Source organism: Bombyx mori, chromosome 21 (genome assembly GCF_030269925.1).
Source record: "Bombyx mori chromosome 21, ASM3026992v2".
Classification (NCBI taxonomy): Eukaryota; Metazoa; Arthropoda; class Insecta; order Lepidoptera; family Bombycidae; genus Bombyx; species Bombyx mori.
This window is the reverse complement of record NC_085127.1, coordinates 9,401,723-9,423,834: the sequence shown is the minus strand read 5'-3', so window position 1 is coordinate 9,423,834 and position 22,112 is coordinate 9,401,723. Positions and strand designations below refer to the sequence as shown.

Genomic DNA, 22,112 nt, shown 5'->3' with positions numbered 1-22,112 from the left:
AAAAACTTTTGTTTTAACTTATTAGGCATTAGTAAGCAACAGCTTAGACTTCAAACGTAAGATTATTTAATAAAAACGGAAAGAAGCATTCAAAAGACGAACTTTCATATATTTAAGCGTAAAAATCCGTGCGGCTGGCGTACAATATCCATTTATAAACGAGAAATAATCCCTCGGTGTATAGACGCGGGTAAATGTTCCGTGAAAACCCGAACGCGGTCGAGCATTTTTCTCGTGACAAAAGCCTCTGAGACATCGCACGTAGAGTCTGTTCGTATAATAGAACCTGGCATATACAATATTTACATACACTTTTTTTTATTTTTTATTAAAATTTTATATTCAACGATCAGTTAAATACGATTAATCGGGTATACATAATTACTGCCAGTAATTAAAACTGTGTTGCAAACTTTATGCCTACCATAAACATACCTGGGGGTTCATATGTAAATAATTAATACAAAATAAAAAGTAAAATAGAATATTAATTATATTCTATAAATAAAAAAGTTTATAAATAAAAAATATTATACTAAAAGCAGTTGTTTCACTGGTGGTAGGACCTCTTGGGAATCCGCACGGGTAGGTACCACCATCCTGCCTATTTCCGCCGTGAAGCAGTAATGCGTTTCGGTTTGAAGGGTGGGGCAGCCGTTGTAACTATACTGAGACCTTAGAACTTATATCTCAAGGTGGGTGGCGCATTTACGTTGTAGATGTCTATGGGCTCCAGTAACCACTTAACACCAGGTGGGCTGTGAGCTCGTCCATCCATCTAAGCAATAAAAAAAAAAAAAAAAAAAAAAAAAGTTGTACTAAAATATTAAAAACGATGAGTACCCATAAAAAGTTAATTACTAAATACCAGGATGTAGAAAAAAGAAAGATAAAAAAAAAAATGAAAAATTAACAAACAAATGCAAAAAGTAAAAAAAATGTAATTAACTTATAAGTATTTTATATTTATGTTATATGTAATAGTTATCTACTTTTGCTACGAGAATAGACCTAAAGAAACTTACTTTAGATATCGTTCCATTTTACGCTGCTCTATTATAAAGTATAAAGAGAACTAGAAATGTTTTTTCTTGGCCAGTTGGCCAATTCACATTAAAGGTTTATCGGAGCTCTTAGATATCACGCTGTGAACACCGCGGCCGCCCACTTAAAGACACACACACAATTTAATTTGTTTTATAACAGCCATACCCTTCAAACGGGAATGTGTGATTATTGCGGCCACTACCAGTGTTAATTTAGAGGTAGTGTTCTTAAGATGAACATAATTTGGTTGATTGGACCAAGACCGCCGATGTTTTTGATATCACAGAGAAGTTATATGGTGGAAAAATTAAGAGAAAGCGTACAACAATGTTATTACAATATAATAATTAGTCTTAATTTTCGACACATAACATTTTATTTAAATTAATATTTTTTAATTAACACAAAAAGGTGCTTAAATCTGAAAACAGAAGAAGCTTTTCTTCTAATTGCGTGTCGTACTTTTAAAACATAATTAACTGTATGGGTTATGATTAAATAAATCACATACAGTTAAACAAGAAAACCTGATGCCGTAATTTCACTTAAGATTCATTTAAAAATAAATTTAAACGCCACCCCTTGTTGTTCGAGACGAAACTCAATCAAAGTTTAATTCGGTCGATAGTACAAACACCGAAGTTCGCAGATAAGTAAACGGGCGGATAAGTCGTTTGGGAGACGAGTTTCAATCCTTCCGAGATTCCATTGACGGTAGTGTCTGTGCCCTTACAGGTAAAATGACTTATTCAAATTCAATTCAATTCAAATTCAAAATCATTTATTTCAACTTAGATGTCAGTATGACACACTTGTTGAAAGTCAAAATACAAATAACAATGTTAACTCTACCACCGGTTCCAAAAAAAGCCACAGTCCTGAGAAGAACCGGCGAAACAAACTCAGCGGGCATTTTTTTTTTGTTTTTTCTCAAATATTTTCTTTTTTTTTAAATAAATAAAAATATTTACAATAAAGGAAAAAACAAGTCAAAACATACAATTAAAATAATAATAATAATAATGAAAAATGAAAAGGCCAGGAGCGAGCGCCTCATTCCCACGTAGTGCCATCTAGTAGATAATCCTTCACTTTATAATATACCTTGTTGCACAAACGTTCCTTGACAGTTTTCTTAAATCTATGAACAGGTAGTAATTGAACGTTTAGTGGGATCTTTTTGAAAAGTTGTACACCCAGCCCCCTAAAAGAGTTGCTTATTTTCTTAATTCGAGCCGCCGGTAACGCTACTATCTACTTAATGATATGTTACTGCTCTAGATGGGCACAAGAGTATTCGGCCCACATAGTGTCAAATGTTCACCGATTCCCTATAGTCATCACAACGCCTGTCCAACATAAACCAGAGAGAATATTTCCACCACAAACCAATTACATATACCTCCTAGTTTCAAGGGCGAAACAATCACACGAAGTTCACGTTGTGCCCTCTACAAGCTCGGGTAAATACTTAACACCAAGTAAAATCGTTTGCCTATATAGAGCAATTTAAAAGCTACAATCGTCCCTTGTGAGGAGCTTGCGAGTTTCGGGCCCACCCATAGATTATAAGTCAGGTTTCTTGTAGGTATAGGATTCATTGTTCAATATCTAAGGTCTCCTCACCTCACCTTATCATCTAGGGTCTTATCAAATAAGTAAAATAATAAATAATAAATAAATATTTACTAACAATCACACCACGTTAACTGGTCCTATGATAAGTTCGTAAATAACTTGTGTTACAGGTACCAGATAACGGAAATAAATGTAAGATTTTTATTATACACATACATATATTTAATATACATCCGTAACCCTGGAAAAGACATTTATATTTATCATACAAATATCTTCCCTTGGCAGGATTCGAACCCGCGACCCCCTTGTGTGGTGACCATGTCACTTACCACTACACCAGACGGTCGTCAAATGACATCTTATTTGCACTGAACGTATTTTTTTACTGCACACACTTTTCTTACAATAATAAAAGTGATACAAAATTAATTTAAGACTCCAAATTGTACGTCATCTCCATAAAATTATATATAACTTCATAATTAAACAATTACGCCATTGTCAATTGATATGATGTAACCGAGCATTCCTAGCAATATTTATTACTAAGTACCAAATAGCACTTCATATTGTAATTGGAATATGCACATTAATATTATTGTACAATTTTAATTCGATCAATTCAAATGTAACGAACGGCTAAACGAATACAATTTAAAATTTAAAAAATCCCCTTTTGTAAAAAGCTCTCCCAACTAAGTGGCGCTCGCCACCTTTTGACACACAATAAATCACAGCCGTGAGCGGCCAATAAAAAATATGTTCCACCCTCGGCGAAAATCCAATTAATTTTCGGAGGCTAAAAAAAGAACGTGCTCGTCCGAGCGGAAAAAGCTTGCCGAGAATCGAGACCGTGCAAGTGACAAGCGACAGCGGAAGCGCACGCGATAAAATGACGAAATAAATAAGCTCTACAAAGAAAGCTGATCTGTAGTATATAATGATAAATGAGATAAAGTAGGTTTAGCACAGAATACATAAAAATAAGAAAGTGGGAAAAGGGGAATAATGGAGAAGGCGTAATCAATTTCGCTCAGGAGACGCGTCGCGACGGCCGACGAAGCTCTCATTTTAATTTTAAAATATCATGGCGTACTGAGGGTTCGCGGGGCGGAGGACTTTTTAATTTGGCTCGAAATGTTTAAAAATGCACGAACCTCTGCGGTGACACATCAATCCACTTAAAGCGTTCACATCCGAGAACTAAACTGTTTTACTACGTTTAGTAGGTTTGTTCAGTTAATTATTGTAAAATCTACCTTGTCGCTCCTCGTATGTACATATTAGAATAGATACATAATTAATTAGATTTAATTTTCTTGCAGCAACAAAGGCCAGACTTGCCGCGGCTACTGCAACAGATGCACGCGGCGCATCTTCCTACACACGGCGCGCCTCCTCTACCTCTTCTGGGGCAAGGCGCTCTACCTCCAGCGGGTCTACTCGGCCTCGGAGTACCGCATCATCCACTCTCCGTACTCGCGAAACCACCTGAACTACATCGATCGGACGATAAGGGAAACGGTAATAAACCCTTAAACAAATTATGTTTTTTCTCAACACATAAGTCTACCTATCGATTCGACACTTGGATGAATATTTTAAGAGGGTGTCGTGTGTTTGTGTATTCGGCTTGTTTGCCGAGTGCCACTGGAGACTATTAGTGCTTCCCCCTCCGGCTCTTCGCCTCCTGCGCTGCGGCAGACGTCGCCGATCCCACTTCTGTTTCAATATTTACCAACTTCGAGAGGCTTTTTGAACTCACTGTTTGCGTGTTTTCGGATCGCTGGCGTCTACGGATCGCTCGATATTGCTTCGAGAGTATGAATAAGTCAATTCTTCGAATTTGTACCTATCTATGCGTATATTTACACAGAACAAGCAAACAGGTTAGGCAAAGGATTACCATATGAAAATATGTTTCATATACAGCGTGTAGATTAATTAAATGAATAGGCTGTACAGAATAGTATAGAATCGCTGAGTAGTATTATTCATTTCAAACAATATAGGTAGGAGGGTTTTCAGTTTTCACAGTAGCGCAAGTAATCCCGGCGCGGTGCGGGGACGAGCGCGCCGCAAATGAAAATGTAACACAGAAATGGATTTGGAAGCCGCCCGTCGCTCCGGTTAATTACAAAAGCAAGCGGTAATCTGCGCTCCGGGATGTTCCGGCTTAGCGCCCCCTACCACCCTGGGCCGCTGCGCCCGCCACTTCCCCGGCTAATTTGTGCCATTATCGGTGTACTGATGTAAGAGTTACCGCGCAGATGGCCCCCTCCTCCTCCTAGACCCTCACCTTACCCGCGCTCAATTAATTATTCCTTGCCGGTGTGAGCGTCGCGTGTTTTAGTCAATTAGTAACGTAATTTTGCGGGTGACTTGAGTATGTGCGGTCGCGAACCGACACGACGTAAGCCATGTTTTAATACTCCACCTATTACATTTGCAAATAGTACGTACTTAGAATACAGCTTTTCAGAATTAGTTACTTTTAGGGTAATGTCATAATATGCAACAAGATACGTGAATGAAGTGCGAATTACGATGACTTTAATAATTGTATTCGAATTCCGGGCAAGCAATTACATTTACATTGTATGTAGCAGCATTAGCGACATTAATGCTCAGCCTGTTTGCATAATACATACATATGTATGTATGTACCGCTTAATAGTTCTCGCAATTGCCTCCTAACTTAAGCCCAATCAGCCGGTTGCAGCATCTTCGATACGATAAGCTACAGAATTGATATTCCAAATTTACACAAAGCCGGATTAGCGTTGCTCTAGTACGTGCATACATAATTAAACGCTGTAAAATGATTGAAACCTTTTTAAAAGACCAACCTTTTTGAACCAAATTTTAAACATACCTATCTCCTTTTAAATTCTATAGTCGAACGACTCACACAGCAGTAGATTAATTCTAAAAGCCGTCTTCCGTAAATAGAAGGCATTGATTGATACCCTTTGACATCGGACATGGTTCGGCTTATGTGCCTGCTTCAATCGCCCACTTCGATAAACGCCTCACTGCTCCATAGCAAAGTGATAAATTTGGTCGGAGCATCGGTTTTGAACGTATAGGTAGACTAGAAGTTTTCGTATTGAGAATCTCGAATAACTACATATCGACGCTTGAAAGGCAAACGTGACTAAGCGACAATGCGTGAACTTTACAGTAGACTAATTTAAAGTTAAAAAACCTGTGATAATTTATTTTTTAACGAATCTAGCTGTACGATTGAAATGATTTTAATAGACCTAGAAATATATTCTTTTTGCGCATCGAATATGGTTATTGCCTATCATTTATGTATAAAGCAATTATTGTCGCTTAATCACGTTTGCCTTTCAAGCGTCGATATAATGAGGTGAGAATATGGGATTATGTGGTCATGGATATTTAAACTAGAATCCTCTTCTTAGTCACTATGCTCTTGATAAAGTGGTTGTATTCGTAGAATTTCAGTGGGCAGATTTATTACGTCTTACAATGTCCCGCCATCTCTCCCTGGTCCTCGTGAACATGCTGCTCTACTCATTTAAAAGATCACCGTAGACATGACTTGATCGATCCACCGTATGAGAGACTTCCTGTTGTATTCTGAAAAATCTCAACGGACAATTTCGTCTTTCATATTCTACAACTCGTATTTGTAATTACTACACTAGACCTTTCCTGATATTCTCAAGTGCACGTACCGGAAAAATTTGTGCATGTAAAAACTAATTTTACTATTTAAACAGTCATAGACTAACATTTGCCATGCGCTTAATAATAATAATAATTAAGGAACCAAAGCAAATTGGAATTTCACGTACAAACACCGAAACTTCTAACTTCGGTAAGCCGTGAATAAATGAAAGATAATGGTGGTGTCAGTTGACGCGACCAAGTCAGGTCACACGTACGGAACTCACGCGGACGTGTGACGAGACATCCCTTGCAATATTCAACGACCACTTTACACCCTCGTCGATCCGACATCCTATTATACACACACCGACCGCAGTCATGCGGATCTCAGGGCCTGGATTTAATTTGCGAGTTAAAGCGGAGAATGTCTGTATTGCAGGCACGGTCGCCTAAGAAACTAATTAGATTCATAAATGTTTGACTTGTAAGGTGTCAGAGGCGTTATTAAAAATGTCAAACTGTAAAACTGGTTATTAATATTTTAGAAAGTCGTTCCGCGTAATCATGTTAATCGTTATAATAATAATACATATTCATGGTGTTAATAATACGCATGTCAAGGAAAAAATAAAATAAAAGAAGAGCTTCATTTAAATACCTATGATTAAACCGAGTACATTTCGTTACAGGTATCAGTTCGGCGGAGGAGCGACATGTGAGTACCGTATAACTTTTCCAATTTCGCTAGGGTTGTTAAAATTCCAACGGCAAATTTTTTTCCTTTGAATTTTTTTTCCCGACAAGAGTACCTACCGCTCTTCCATTTGGGAATGCGAACGTGAATGTAGCGAGGAGTGTTTCGCTCGAACACGTTGATTTCATAACACGGCCCTGACTGAAACAAGTGGGTGGTGCAAGTGCCGCACCCCGCTCTCTAGGGTTGCTTTCGTCAGGTATTCCTTTATTCCACTATACTCTGAATTGTTGAATGAATTCGAATCATGAAGTATTTGCTTAAATGGCTTTTATAAAAGGGCCATATATTTGACTATTTTCATAACTTAATACAATGTTATTGACGTGACAACGATAATCGATGGAGCCGGCTGCACGCACAAAAAACATGACTCATACGGCGTTACCACGCTCTGAGGCGTTCCATTTAAGGCTTGAAGTGCAAGCGAGAGCGCGCAACGAGCCACAATCGGCCTCCGCGTTCGGCAGCATTCGACATCTGTCTCTCTCCTACTTGAGTGAGCGATGCATCCGCATGGACAGCTGCTACACAATAATACATTTACGTGTTTTCGTCAAGTATGAAGTTCAGTGAAAAGTGAATGTGGTGTCAATTGTTTATAGCAAATAATTGCGATAATTGAAAAATGAAACCATTCCATCAGTATTTTCTTATGACGTTGTCACGTTCAACTATCGTCAGTAAACCGACTTTAAAGACAACCGATTTTTTTTATTTAAAAAAAATAAAACGTTAATGTGTACCTTCGAAGTAATTTTTAATGAACCCCTGAAAATAAATACTTCTTAGACAGATTTCTTTTAATTTAAACGTCTCACAAACAAGAACGGTCTTTGTGTTGTTGAAGCTACAAACCTCGGGGTCGTAACATTTAAATTTACGCTTGTAGAGTAAGCCCTGGTTCGTAAGGCCGCGACCGAGTGTCGTTCGCGCGGTGTTGCGAATGTCGGCTATCGTGCTACTGTGGTGGTGGGCGGGCGGGGAGGCACCCTTGTTGTGCTCGACTGAACGCAGCGGCGCACCGCACAGATGTGCCTCAGTCTCTCGTTGCAACTGGAAATGCATACAAATCGATACCTGCCACCTCGCTACTTTATAACATTGTCTTTGTCGAACTAACCTACTTTTCTGTACCTACCGAACTTATGATTTTAAATGGTTCAGATTTTGGAACGAATTATGGGACGGTGCGGAGGGGTACCTTAACCGTGAAAAAACGTCCGTAACGTCCGTAACTTCAATAATAAGTTCGCACGTTACCGAATGACCGTGGGTTGTTGCGAAACCTTCAGTTTTATTTTCTTTATAACTCGAATAGAACTTAAAATTAATATTTTTTTATAATAAGGAACTTCGTTCGTATCCGGTGTCCCACGACACCACACATCTTTTTTTTTGTTAAATTACGATAAGAATTTTCTCGAACAGATCCGTCTGAAGGCAACAAGTTAAAATATATATTTAAAAGATTAACATTTACAATTAAAATCCAAATTAATTCGTACAAAGCTACCAATAGTACATATTTTATTTCCCACTTTATTATAACAGTTTTATGGTGTTAATTAACCGCGTGATTTTCGCATCATTTTTTTAGGTTCGAACAGATTTTGTATTAATAAAGAAACGAATAATTGAAATAATTTTAGAATGTACCTACGTTCTGTTCCAAAGTATGCCGCAACAACAAACAAATCAAGCCGCAGAGCATACCAGCAACTTAGTTAGAAAACTTGAGGTGAGAGAGTTTAAGTTGAGAACGCCACGTGAAGAGTTTATCTTCAGTGTGACCTCGATACGGCGGTGTAGTTAGGAGGTCGCTCACGGAGCAGTCGATCTGTATAAACACGCCGAGAACCCAGTAATACACGGTCACGCCTTAGTGTTTGGAGCACGGAGAAGGGGGGCTCGCGAAACTCCTCGCTGCATTAACAAAGTTTACATAAACCGAACATTTCTCGAATGCAACTCAGCATTTACCGAGCAGCTTCAGGTTTCTGATATCTCAGCTCGCGCTTCGACTACTTGTCCAATAAATGTTTTTTATTGCGAATCACGAAAGCGATACTTCACAGTTTCAACACGTTGGTTTATTTGCGAACCTCGCGCGGCTGTTTGTTTGATTTTCCGATACATCAAGACAATGTTTATTTTACAACACAGAGAGAGGAGTAAACGCTTTTGCAATTTCATACATATGTTTGGAAAATAAAATTGGATAACTATCGTGAAACAGACAAAGTTTTGAATTGTGAAATGTCAATAAAGTACCTACTCTTTTGTTGCCCCAGTTTCAGTAGGTGTTTGTCATAGTAGATAAGTTTATATTGTAACTTATTACATAATTTATGTAATAATGTAGATATGTATTATAAAATTAAAATTAAAATTCTCCAGACGCTGATACTCACAGACTTTATTACAGGTGGAGTACATACAAAGTCTAAGTTATCGTACTTCGCAATATCTAAACATTCTCTAAATAACTTTTGTCATTAATGTTTTATGCCATAGGTAATCGTTTCTATTAAATTTTACATCGCATTTACTCTCATCCCAGTAAATTTTATATTATTTAGATAGCTACTTAACTTTCGACAAATAAGTGACTTTATAAAAGCCAATTTACACCGATGTGAAATTAAACAGCATCTCTGAGCCTAACGGGGCGAGCCCTTCTGCAATCTCATTTGGGTAACATAATAACCGCGGATTTATTTCTGCCGCCCGCTTATTCGCTCTCAAATCGCGCCTAATATTCAATTTGGACGCCCAAACCACACAAAAACTGCTCGGAGCCGGTTCATTACGCCGCGCATCTCGCCTCTTCATCCTCCTTACCTTATCTAAGCCACTCTGAATAACACACCCCTTGTACCCCACACCCCGGCGCTCCCCCTAGACCCACACACCACTTCAAGTGGAAAACTCGCAGGGCGAGGGCCGCTCAACCTTGTTTAGCATTCTCCTCGACTTCTTTATTTAATAGATGCCGAAAAAACTCCGGTCAGAATAAATTTGCGTTTGTTCTTCGATATGCTCGGCGAGAGTAGATACGACCCGGCCATTTTATCTTGTCGGCGTACTCCTTTAATTAAGGTGGAAGCGGTGTGTGTAAATACGAGTTATGCTTCGAGGAAGACGAGGAGTATTTTATTAAACCGTAAAACACGAGTGGTAGTCGTTCTGTTTTGGTCGACGGAGCGCGACAGCCCTACCGGCATGTTTACGCGCGGTGTAACAACACTCGCGCCCGCGTCAGTCCTTACAAAATTTATGGCCCGAGACTTTTCTTAATTGGAAAGAATGGCCACTTGTAATTATTAAGACGCCCTAAAGTGAAACAGATTGCGCAGTACTCGTCTTTTTCGCTACTTTATTTCTCGTTTTAAATTTTTAGTAAAAAGTTCTTGTAATTCGAGCGGAGTGTTTTAGATTAAATAAAGAGTTCTTAAATCACTGTTTTCGTTTATTAGTCCGTTGTCGGATTAACAATGTTTTAGGGGGTTACTCGGCGTTATTTTTAATTGTTCTTTCTGAGAGACATCGTTCGATTTTCATTGCCTCGTTATCTAAAATTCAATTTAGATACTGTTAACAAGATGTCGACTATTCAATTAATGCTTATTTAGTTAAGCTTCACTTCCTCCGAGTCTGGAACCTGTCTGAACGCTTCAGTACCGCAGTTAATCTCCTTACAGTACGGCTCTTATATAGAATAACACATAGATTATGTCTGTGCATTCACATTATACCAAACGGATTATCTGTCGTGTCGTGCAGCCAAGCCCCGTGTCTCCAGAATTTATAATCCTTGAGGCGGTATATTAATCATGACTTTAGTATAAACATCTATCTAATAATTTAAGTGTAATGCATTTATGAAGAGAAGAAAATTGTTGATTCAATCGAGAATGTACATTCTTAAGTGATTTAATTGGGTATTTCTATAAAGCAGTAAATCTAAAACTATATTTTGAATAGTAATTACGTAATGATTTTCAACAAGCAGAAGTTGAATATTTTGAACTTCGTTAAGTACGTACGTTATATAGTTTGCTCTAATGTATAAAACAAACATATCGTGATTAATGGGCCCCAAATTTTATTAAGTGGCTCTGTAGTCGTTGTGTCCTAATGGTTTCTACCCTGTATCCAATTTGGAAGGTGGGGCCGTGTAAATAAGGATAAAAATTCTGTTTTGCGTTATGGATACCGGCCTACAGATTACATACGTACCTATAGTATATTCAAATTCCAGAATATCAAATATCATTTACAACGTGAATGTATTTTGGATCGGTAATCGATTCCGGACACTGTGGTACATTCTTCTCTACGCCAACAAACTTAACAACGTCAAGGAATTTAAAAAGAAAATTGCTTGAACAACTCTTTATTTTTGAGTATTTTTATCGCCGTGGGAGCGAAAGTTCGGTTTCATTCCCTTCTTACTGGGGAACAAATGTTGTTTTCTCTTCTGGCTTAATTTACCACGTAGCTTTGTAACGATTTATTTTCAACTTCGTTTTATTTTGCATATTTTTTTGTCTATAACATTTAGATATGTGTATTATTTTTTCAATCATGATTTTTATTGAAGGAGGTTCGCTCATTAATCCCTTTCAACCTTTTTTGAACAAAATTATTGAATTTTAAAGCTAACTCATTTTGTTTTCAATGATCTTTCGCTCACTGAGTGATAAAATATGCATAATCGTCGGAAACCAAGTATGAATTCAAAATAGTTCATCTCCATTTCACCTCGCTAACTGAGCAGTACCTATAGATACTCTATATGCAATTATTACACTTAATAGCAATTATTAAGTGACTAGCTTTTGCCCGCGACTCCGTTCGCGTGAAATAGTTACTTTGGCATAACGCTAAATTTTACCCCCTACTTCATTTACGAAGAAAGTGAAAATGTTTTGTAACATTCTTTATTGGTGCTCCACTTGTATTGTGGTCTTACCGTGATGTTATATATCTATCTAAAGCTGAAAGAATTTTTCAAATCGGACCAGTACTTCCCGAGATTAGCGCGTTCAAACAAACAAACTCTTCAGCTTTATACTCGTAATATTCGTATAGATTTAGTAAATTAAAAAACAACTTATTGTTAACTATCACACTACACCTACCAAGCTTCATCTTTGCATTCCCCTAAGGTAGACTGTTAGAGAATGCCTATGGCATTAAGTCCGCCTTTATACTTTCTAGTATAAGAAGTTATAAATAAATAAATAAACGTAACAGAAAAGTTTGTGTAACAATATGCGGGATAGATTGCAAGTCGGTTTATGTCTACAGCATTATCCTCAGAGCTGTACAGCATCGATTTATGTATGCTTGATCAAACCGCCTCCACCTCGCCCCCTTGCTAATCATAACAATACCCACCCGACCGAAGCGCACCTCTCACCTGACGAATCGATTAAAATCACATTGTAAGGATTTGACGTTGAAATGTTTTTTTGAGACATCGATCGGAGCCGAATATTTTTGAAGATCAGCGTCCGTTTTTCGCCGCATTTAATCACACAATGTTTTTTTTCTATTGAACAATAAAACTCACGCCTGTTCGATAGCCATTGAAGAAACAATTAACATTGTAATTAAATATCATAACTGCGTTCGTACCATAAAATAAAATTTCAATAAAAAAAAAAAACCATGAGTGTGTCGGTATCGCGGCGTGATGCAATTAAATAACTACACGGTGAATTACGTATAAGTATTAGGATCGCGGCATTTTATTACCATCGTGATTGCAATCGTGCCGCATCGGTTCATTGTTTCGATACAGACCGAGATCGCATCGCTGAGCGCACTCCTACATAACGAACGACGATGGATCACGCTCTCACAAATATTCAATATACCCAATGAAATATTCAATGCATATTGCGAAGATTCATATCTGAAACTTCTGTTTTATGCGACGTTGAGAACAATGCTGAATCGTCGTTTGATTACGAAATTCTGCATCGGCGATATGACGACAGTTTGCGTGGAATAAAATAAATAATTATATTATGTAGTTTAAAAAACTAACAAAATACGCTTTTATAGAAAATCCAATTAAAAAAAATAGAAAATAAATTTTAATAAATTTGAATTAAAAATAGTATAGAAAATAAATTTTAATAAATTTAAATTAAAAATAGTTGGATTTTCTATAAAAGCGTATTTTGTTAGTTTTATAAAAAAAATATTAATTTTTCATTTTTTAGTTTAATTTCAATTTTTTCAATATTTTTTTTTTAACTATTGAATTGCCATCAATCCTTAATGAGTATACTAAATTTCGAGTTAATCCGACGTTTTTAAGGGCGTCAAAATCATGTTCAAAGATTCCGTTACAAACACACATACAGTCTGAAGCTAATAAAAGCGTATTAATAAGTCGCGCGCGACGTAAGCAGTACATACACGGATGTTAAATAGCCGCAAGTCGGACGGGTCGTGCGCTCGGCTTCGCCTGCGGTCGTCGCACACGGTGCTGTGTTGCGGTGGCACCCACTATCCTATCTACGTGCTCTCTGTGCTCGACGTGTGCGGTCCCTCCCGCATCTCCAAGCACCTTGCTCTGATCGACCGCCATTGACGTGACACAATGCATGCACGATGGTTTTTTTTATATTTTATTGCTTAGATGGGCGGACGAGCTCACAGCCCACCTGGTGTTAAGTGGTTACTGGAGCCCATTGACATCCACAACGTAAATGCGACACCCACCCCGAGACAAGTTCTAAAGTCTCAAGTATAGTTAGTTATTTAAATCTCTTTACCTAGGTGTATCGATTTCTGCTTAGATGATGGCCTCATAGATAATACACATAAATTAGTTATAGATACGCGTCAAGCACTCAACAAACATGTTTACGGGCGTCGGCCACTAGATTCCACCGTTTCGATTAGTTTCTCATTGCTCCTGTAGATGGCAGTAACTTATTACGTATCTTATATTTATTTTTAATGAAGGATTTTGTAAATTTTCAGAAACCACAAATTGATAAATTTTAATAAATTTGTCTATAACAAATAAAGACTTGTATGATTTTTTACAATACAATAATACAATACAATAATTAAATGCTTTAATTTTGACAACATATAAGGTGTCGCTAGTTTCCATGCAAAAGAATAATTGTCTTAAAGTATCGCAGTTTCAGGGCCCTGGATGGCCCATTCAGTGTTAATGGTTATTGTGATTAAATCTCGCCGTGCCTGTTCGATGTCAGATAAGCTGAACAACAACAAACAGTTGTGCTCGGTTTAACAAACAACAAAAAAAACGTGCTCGAGTCGGCTGTTAATTGAAATCGCTGCATGTAATTAGCGGGTAGGTGGGTGCGATAGCTCGCGACCGGGTGCACGTCTTCATAATTTATCTCAATTAGTCTGCGACGTAATGAGCGGAAGGGCGGTAGACGAGCCAAACGTTTGCTTCGTTACACAGAGTTACAAATTAAAAACACAATAATTATAATTTTAACGCATAATATCTAACAAGAAAATCGAAAGTACTCTGAAGACGTTATCATATAAGCATTTAATGTAGGTACTTCGATTGACTAATACGAGAGTTTGTTGCTAACAATATCGTGCAGCATGTTACCTTCTTGCACTGATAGGTCGGTCGCATGTACATGTACACATGTTCGGTTGCACGCCGCCCGTGCTAGCCGACTACCCGCAAACCATTCCACCGCACGAACCTTCTTGCTCCTTTCATGCTTATCACGCATTTACATATGCTAAGCTAACTCACTTGCTGTATACGAGCATCGAAAATGTTTCATGAATAAATTTGTATCCCAATTCGATCGTTAACTTCTGAGTCGACAAACATGTCAACGTGATTTCTTTTCAAATAAAAACGAGGCTTACTAAACACCAGAAGACAAACAAAAAGAATTGAATCAAATAATCTTGGGTTCGCTCGGAGCGATTAATCACAAAAAGTGAGCGGGTCGCAGCCCTTTTTCGAGTTTCCTCGTTACGGACTAAGACGAGAATCATTAGGAATTAAATTTCCCCTTTCATTAGTCCCTCAACCCTCGTATAATTCCGGACGCGGAGCAATAACAATATAAATCCCCCGTCGCGTCGAGCGGGGGATTACGGCTTGTCTCGACCCTAATTTAGGGCTACCCCCGCTCCGGATTAACGAAGTGGCGGAATCCACTAGGGTTGTCGCTGCGCATAAACTTGTTACGTGTTTAATGTTTTATTGACGGGTGGCAAGGGAACTCTCATTTAAATAACAGTTCATTCGTAGCTACCAATGACTTCACTTACTCGTCCTCTATTACACTTTAGATAAGCGATATTGAATAACGTTAAAATGTAGATTATTTTTCTACCTGATAAACCTAAAAAAAAAAAAATACATCCACTCTATAAATATTCACATTCCAAAACAACAAATGACAATTAAAATAAAACTTTTAATTGCAACGTGTTAAAATGTTAATCCACAATTAAATAACACGCTCGCCAACAGCGCCATTGACCCACGCCGTATCCGAGTGGCCAGTGGCGCTATAAACTAAACGTGTATTTAGGAGTCGAAAGCGCTTTGTTTAAAGGTCGGACAGCGACCTTTACAAATTAATTTTTCGTGGTATTATGCTGTTAAATCGGATAGTTCGTTAAGGCGGAACGAATTGTTTATAGCCGGCATTAAGCCGTAGCGGGAGTGGCGACGCGCGTATTGTGCGGGTGAGACTCTCGGGGGAACGTGAACCCTCGAACCCTCTGATTTAAACAAAAAGGATTCATGACACTCATGAATTTGAAAACACATGCCCCAAAATAATTTCACTCGCAAAAGGAAAAAAAAAACAGTACATACTTCGCTTTTTATCTAAATTCAAATCAGCTACTGTCATATTAAGCTCGTTCTAGTGGAAAAAAAATTGCATAATACCTATCTTTTTTTTTTGTATCTAATAATACTGGCTGACAATTTCTTTAAAACATAAACGATAAGTTTAACAACAATTTTCCGAACGAGTTGTCGGCTCGGCGACGAAACCCAATTCGGGGTAATTTATTTAAGTAATTTCACAAAGCGAAGCCGCGTACACCATATTAAAATTTTCCCTCGGAACCGCAAAGTAGACGCAAACACAAAATTAAAGTCGTCGACACTTAAAGGGCTCTAAGTTTCGAGGAGAGTTTCCGTGAAATTTCTCTCGGAATGTCGAAATGGCGGATGAGTTTCGCAAGTCAACTCAATTATCGTTTTAATTAAGGCGCTGTGCCACGTGACATTTGTTTGCGTGCGTGAAAGTGATCGCGCCCCGCTCCCCCTAGACGTTCCCCCCCTCTCCTCTCTTCCTGTTAATTGTGCTAATTACTCCTGTAATGGAGCAAGGGCTGGGGTGAGATTGCTTATCGACGGTTTCCCCGGGAATTTATGTGATACAATTGTAAAGCCGTTCATTAATTAATATCTCGAATTTTAAATAAGGAATGCTTTTACACCTTCGCTGCCTTATTCGTTTAAAAAGGTTTTTCTTCAATCTTAATATTAGTTATAAGGTAAAAATTTATTCTACTAAACATAGTCGTTTTCTTTAATATCAAAAGTTACATTTAGAGAGCTATCGAAGAAAAGGTTCAACGGCAATTTCGTTGGGCACGTTTCCAAAAGCACAATGCAAGCATTATAACGTATGGCAGCTTCCGCGGAGACCATTCATAGCATTTCGGCATAATAGCTTGCACTCTCGAACAGATTGCCGGGGGTAGCCAGGGGCGAGCGAGCACGTCACTTCCACAACGAGTACCAGGCAATTTGGTTATTTGAGGTCGGCCATAAACCGATAGCGAACGCAGTAAACGCAATCCTCCACTCGCGACTATAAACTTTACGAGTCACGTAAAAACGCGCTCGAAACGCCGACTCGCTACCATAAATTTATGCTAATGTATTCTTTATAGGAGTTTAATGTGTATTCAGAATTCCACCATTATTTATGTATACGAATGAACCGGTAAAGTTAATTTTAAAGTCGCACAGCGCCCCGCGGTTTACGCGTTCGCAAGCTATTAATTTTTTGTGACTTTCTGTGGCCCTCGTTTCCGACTAAAGCGGATTCTTGTTTCCGAATCATTATATTTAGTATCACGTAGATCGGTAGCGACAAACTGTTTAAATGATTATCATTAAACATTATTTGTTCATTTCTATATTTAGTAGTATTCTTGCAAATACTTTATACGATAATGTTCTACTTAAAGATAGGTAGCGTCGAAAACGTACAAAAACAAAATCATTCGTTGAAAGTAATATAAAACGCTAGTCATATAAAACGGATGGCTCCGATAACAGCCGAAAACGTCGCGTGTAAATCACGTAACTTTTCAAAACTATTATGCCTGAAATATAGTCCGAACTCAATCCGTACATTTCCGAGCGACGGGCGGTCTATTTATCTATTTCCCCCGTTTCCGCCCCCGAGCGTCCGGTTAACCGCCCCCCTTCCGGTTAACCGGGCGGCGGCAGAGCGGCGCGCGCGGCTAAACGGCTCGTCGCGTGACCGCAGACAATAAGCCCGGGCGGCGTTAACAGCGCGCCTGTGTGTTGCCACTTTATATGTTACGTCACTAAGCACTCCTCTCCCTCTAGCCGTCCGCCTCTTGACGAGGCACATGTGTACGACGTGACCTCTACGCCAGACGGCCACCATATACTTGTGGTACGTGTACTAGTGTACCCAATGCTTGTGGTGTACCACTAATGTCGCAAGTGACTAATGATGATCGTTCTACTGGCCAATTCGGAATTTTTCATCGCGGTAGTAAATACTCCTTTCTTTAAATTTACCATCATAATAAGTAAAATAGAAATTTTACAAATTTTGTAACGCAAGTTGTGGTTGTAGTTGCATTAACGAATAAACAAAAGAAATTCGGAACAAAATTATGTGTTCACATACGCATACGCATGCTTGCACAACAATAAGAAGTGATTCATAATGATTATTACCTTCCACTTAAATAATATAAATACGCAAAGAAAACAATAAACTAGTTTTGTTTGAAACGAAATTATAAAATACACGATAACAAAATACAAAATGTACGGCATCTGACCGCAAATTCCATCTATGAAATTAACGATAAACCGCAAACCGTCTACAGCTGAATGAATAATTGGTAGGAGCAACGTGGAGTAGGTATATTCGTTTGACTCCGATCTGACACGTCGCATTACAGAAAGCCGGGCAGAGTTCTCGAAATTTCCTTTGCTTCAAATTCGATGTTGAACACAGTTGTCGAGTTCGTCCGATCGTAAAATCGAACCCTAGTCATTCTTATCTGAGCTGTCCTTAACACACGACTTAGATACAAAACTACATATTCAGACAAGGAAGTTAGCAAGGCCATTAGGTATATTAACGACATTTTAATGATTGTAGAAGTTAATTGCGTAAAAAAATTACCGTAGAATGAGCACGATGTACATTATAGTTTACAAATTGAACAAATTGATGTTGTTCTAAGAATTATCCACACAACGATAACAAAAATAAAAAAATTAAATTAACATATTAATAAATTATACCGATTACATTGATTGGAGCTTTTTTTAAATTAGTGAGTAAAAATATTTCTTCGATGTTTAAAAAAATGTTAATCCACGATACACAAAGTAATTTATGTGGTGTGTTAATTTATTATTCATATGTAACCATATAATGCAAATGTTTATTTTATATATATTTTTATTACTCATATACATATTTATATACAATAAACTAAACCAATCTATAAATGCTACGCTGTGTTATAAGCATGCTGTTATTAAAACTAGTGGTCCCGCAGTAGTCGAAATTCGACTATAATTAATTGAAATTATGTCTGGTTCTATTGTCAAAGACTATTATATATCTATAGACAGATTTCGCCAAGAAACATAAACAATATTAACTTATTCTCAATTTGACTTATAGAACATACTTCAGTGATTTGACTACAGACTTTAAGCAATAACAAACGTTTGACAATAAACAAAGAGTGTGTGCGTGTGTGTGTGTCAAATACATGGTAGTGTGTGTAATGTTTTTTTATTGATTTAATGTATTTTTATGCATAATTTAAAAAAAAAAATACATTCGGCACTCCTTCTCTATATTCTCTATAAGTGTGGGAAATTTCATACTCCTCCGTCCGCGCAATTTTCGTAAAAAGGGGTACAAAGTTTTTGCTTCATGTATTAATATATAGATACTCTTATTTAAATTATAGCTTAAGCGAAAAGTGAATCTCTGCCTTAAAGTGATATAAGTAGTCTCTAGATATACCTAATAAGAATAAACTGATAAAACCGAGATGGCTAAGCAATAAGTCACAGCGGGCGGCGACAGATCGACGCGGCTAGCAAATTAACAGCGCTTGCCGTTCGACTCTAACTTAGTACCTCGTAAAATTAGGCCCCGTTACGCCTCTCCAGACACGACGGACGGATACGCTCTTGAATTAAGCTTTTAGTTCAACATTGAGATAAGACTAAATTTACTCAATAAAACTATACTTTCTTGCTATATTAATTAACTAGCGGCCCGCTCCGGCTCTGCTCGGGTTTTTAACAAAAATTTCAACGATATTTGACGTTGTTTTATTTTTTTAAATAAATGAACACTTATTGCGGCATAACTATAATAGTTAGACATATTTTATGCTGTCGCGATGTAAAGAATATTTTAGGTATTTTTTTTACACCTTGGGTTACATTATTAGAGTTTTAATAAGGATTTCAAATTTTTTTCAAATCGGGTTAGTAGTTTCGGATCCTATTCAATAAAAACAAACAAACAAATCTTTCCTCTTTATAATATAATAATAATAATATAGATGTTCACTTTTATCCGTAATGTCATTGAATTCGGCACTTCTGCGTACATTATTAGCGGCATTGTAATTTTATAATGCCGTCTAAAACAGAACTAGATGTGAGCGCTCAACCGTATATTGATAATCCGTAAATTAGATACCTCCACGGCTCGGTAGATACGGTGTGCGGATATGCGAGGATATGTTGTGTCAACACGGGCGGAATCAGTGGAGCGCGCGGCGGTCGTTCGTCACGTACCTATATGATTATTTCATTAGTTCGTATTTGCGCGCTCATCCAAATGCCGCGGTCGGTCTCCCGGTCGGCTGGGCCTCCCCGGCTGCGAGGGGGCGATGACCACTCCCGGAGCTAATCATGCGGTCAGTTTGTTCTGCCTCAGCGTGTTTTGATATTGATATTGACTGTAGCGCTCGCCTCGCTGCGCGTCGATTTATTTGCGAACAATGATCGATTGATTGCCGTAGGTACGTAAGCCCGCTCGTAAACGTTTTGATTATGTTTGCTCGCTGAGTATTTGTTAAACTAACAAAGGACGATACCGATGATATTAAATCGTTTTTCTTTGTCAATTTCATTGAGGTATCCTTTTGTTGTTACAGAGAAATTCCATATCGCCCGGCGAAAGGGAAAAATATAGGACGCGGAGTCCTGCCGAACCTGATCACAAGAAATTAAAAAAAGAAGAGAAAGACATGGGCCACGTAAGTACTTTTACGAAGAATTTACTAACACATTGACTGCCATATAAGTCACCGGTGTTCTACTCGGCGCACTAAAGTAATTATGTCGATTTCTGTTACTAAGGGCCTGGATCGCCTAGCTTTGCCTTCTTTTGTTTTTCATGGTCATATATTTTAGTCTTTTAGGTCTCTTGGAAATAGATTCATTCTCGTTATCTTCGGATTCGTCTTGCCCAAAGTCTACTAGATACTCCGGCGCTTTAGCAAGAAGATCGAACCAAGAAATCGACATAATTACTTCAGTGCGCCACGTAGGGCACTAATGACCACAAGGCAGAAAACGTGTTAACCACTATGCAATAAGCATTTATTGATGCTTCACTTTTGCTCAGACAATATAATGAAACTACTCATTTGAAATAATGAATACGTTAATTCAGCTGAAAGCTTATTTTATTCATTTCCAGGAACTAGTTGTGGATGACGCGAGCGAAGAACCCACTTCACCACACAATGGCGCTCCTTCACCACGAGAAAACGGACTCGATAAACTCCAACCAAAAAAAGAGCATCCTCCTCACAGCCCTAGGTTTGTACAACACTTACTTAAATCTTTCTTGAGGATGCTTGGATTTAAGATAGATTATTTAAAACAACTAGTGGTCCCGCAATAGTCGAAATTCGACTATAATTAATTCAAATTGTAAGCTTGTACACTATTATGATTCTATTTTCAAAGAATATTTAATAAATCACAAATTTCGCCAAGACTACACTATAGAAAAATATTAATAAAGACAAACAATATTTAATCTATTCTCAATTTTACCACTGACGTCAAGAACAAAAGTTTCAAAATAAATAAATAGTATGCATGCGTGTGTGCGTCAAATACATGGTAGTGTGTGTAATGTATTTTTTTTATTGATTAAATGTATTTTTAGGCATAATTTAAAAAAATATTGACATTCTGCACTCCTCTATATTCTCTATAAGTGTGGGAAATTTCATAGTCCTCCGTCCGCGCAATTTTCGTAAAAAGTGATTCAAAGTTTTTCCTTCACGTATTAATATATAGATATGTAAGCTTTCATTCATAAAAGTAGTAGCAACAGTAGCATCGAGCGATACAACAATATCAGCACTCAAACCCCACTGTTAGCTAACAATTTTTTCTAATGAACTACATACTTGTTATAACTCATGTTTATGACGAACAAACACGATGAGGGAATATTATAATTGTAATTTACCTAAATATTATACAAGTGTCAAGGTGGGTTGTGGCATTCATGTTATGATGTCTATGGCCTACGGTAACTACTTAAACTAGGTAGGCAGTGTTCCCGTTCACACATCTAAGCAATAAATAAATAAAGCTATTAAAAAACTTTTTATCGTATCGTGCATGTTGAACTTATGTTCGTGTGCTAATTCGTGGTAATAGCTGTATCCATTTAGTAGAGAAGCCTTAGAGTGTAAACTAGTTGTTAGTGGGATCGTAAGGTCAGTGTACTACACGGCCCGTCTA

General features: G+C 37.8%; 1 protein-coding gene across 2 annotated transcripts in view; it reads left to right on the top strand.

Moving 5' to 3' along the window:
- The window catches only part of Gro (groucho), a 75,230-nt gene that overhangs the window by 45,663 nt on the left and 7,455 nt on the right, over nt 1–22,112 (top strand). For both annotated transcript variants that reach the window (XM_012693290.4, NM_001134889.1), the window contains 4 exon segments: nt 3,954–4,152; nt 6,960–6,985; nt 20,501–20,602; nt 21,049–21,170. In XM_012693290.4, coding sequence (XP_012548744.1) covers nt 3,954–4,152; nt 6,960–6,985; nt 20,501–20,602; nt 21,049–21,170 — 449 coding nt within the window.